The sequence below is a fragment of the Parus major genome, chromosome 22, assembly GCF_001522545.3.
Source record: "Parus major isolate Abel chromosome 22, Parus_major1.1, whole genome shotgun sequence".
Lineage (NCBI taxonomy): Eukaryota > Metazoa > Chordata > Aves > Passeriformes > Paridae > Parus > Parus major.
In genome coordinates, this window is record NC_031790.1 from 1,971,587 (window position 1) to 1,973,022 (window position 1,436).

Here is a 1,436-nt window from a genome sequence, read left to right on the forward strand (position 1 = left end):
GGCGAGCTCCGGCCCGTGCTGCTCAGGGCATTACAGCAGCGAGGCAATGGACCACTCCCGGCATCACCTCTCCGCGGCGATGTCGCTGTGCCCCGCCCCGTCCCCGCCCGGAGGCCGCTCCGCCTGCCCTCCCCGCCCATAAATATCGGGGTGCGGGCGGCGCCTGCCGCAGAGCAGCCGGTGGAGCCCCTGCAGCCATGAGCTCGTACGGCTACGACCCGTTCTTCCCGTCCTACAAGCGGCGCTACGCGGACAGCCCGCGCATCCATGTGTCGGTGCGCAGCGGCGGCGGCTTCAGCTCGGCGCGCTCCGCGTACTCCACCCTGTCCGCGCCTGTGTCCTCCGTGTCCGTGCGCCGCAGCTACGCTACCTCCAGCGCCTCGGGCTCGCTGCTACACTCGGTGGACAGCCTGGACCTGAGCCAGGTGGCCGCCATCAGCAACGACCTCAAGTCCATCCGCAGCCAGGAGCGAGCGCAGCTGCAGGACCTCAACGACCGCTTCGCCTGCTTCATCGAGCGCGTCCACGAGCTGGAGCAGCAGAACAAGGTGCTGGAGGCCGAGCTGCTGGTGCTGCGGCAGAAACACGCCGAGCCCTCCCGCTTCCGCGCGCTGTACGAGCAGGAGATCCGCGAGCTGCGCTTGGCCGCGGAGGAGGCGACGAGCGAGAAGCAGGCGCTGCAGGGCGAGCGGGAGAGCCTGGAGGAGACGCTGCGGGGGCTCCAGGCGCGCTACGAGGAGGAGGTGCTGAGCCGCGAGGACGCCGAGGCGCGGCTGCTTGAGGTGCGCAAGGGCGCGGACGAGGCGGCGCTGGCGCGGGCGGAGCTGGAGAAACGCGTGGACAGCCTGCTGGACGAGCTGGCCTTCCTCAAGAAGGTGCACGAGGAGGAGCTGGCCGAGCTGCAGGCGCAGATTCAGTACGCTCACCTGTCCGTGGAGATGGACGTGTCGGCCAAGCCCGACCTGTCGGCAGCGCTGCGAGACATCCGCGCTCAGTACGAGAAGCTGGCGGCGCGCAACATGCAGAACGCCGAGGAGTGGTTCCGCAGCCGCTTCACCGTCCTCAGCGAGAGCGCGGCCAAGAACACGGACGCCGTGCGCGCCGCCAAGGATGAGGTGTCCGAGAGCCGCCGCTTGCTCAAGGCCAAGACGCTGGAGATCGAGGCCACCCGCGGCATGAACGAGGCGCTGGAGAAGCAGCTGCAGGAGCTGGAAGAGAAGCAGAGCGCGGATATCTCCGCGCTGCAGGTGGGGGGGTGGGGGCTGGAGGGGTCCCTCAGGGGAGGGGGTGATGGGATGTGAAGGGCAGGAGAAGTTGGGGTTTTAAGGGCTCTGAAAATGCGGGGATGATGGGGTTTGAAGCGCTCTGCAGGTGAGGGGATGATGGGGTTTGGAGGGTTCTGGAGGTGAGGGGATGATGGGGTTTGGAGGGTTCTG

The 1,436-nt window shown here is 68.3% G+C and overlaps 1 protein-coding gene across 1 annotated transcript in view; it reads left to right on the top strand.

Moving 5' to 3' along the window:
• Positions 1-162: 162 nt before the first annotated feature.
• Positions 163-1,436, top strand: part of NEFL (neurofilament light) — a 4,866-nt gene continuing 3,592 nt past the window's right edge. The window contains exon 1 of the mRNA XM_033519445.1: positions 163-1,247. Coding sequence (XP_033375336.1) covers positions 198-1,247 — 1,050 coding nt within the window. The 5' untranslated portion in view covers positions 163-197. The remainder of the gene's footprint in view (positions 1,248-1,436) is intronic.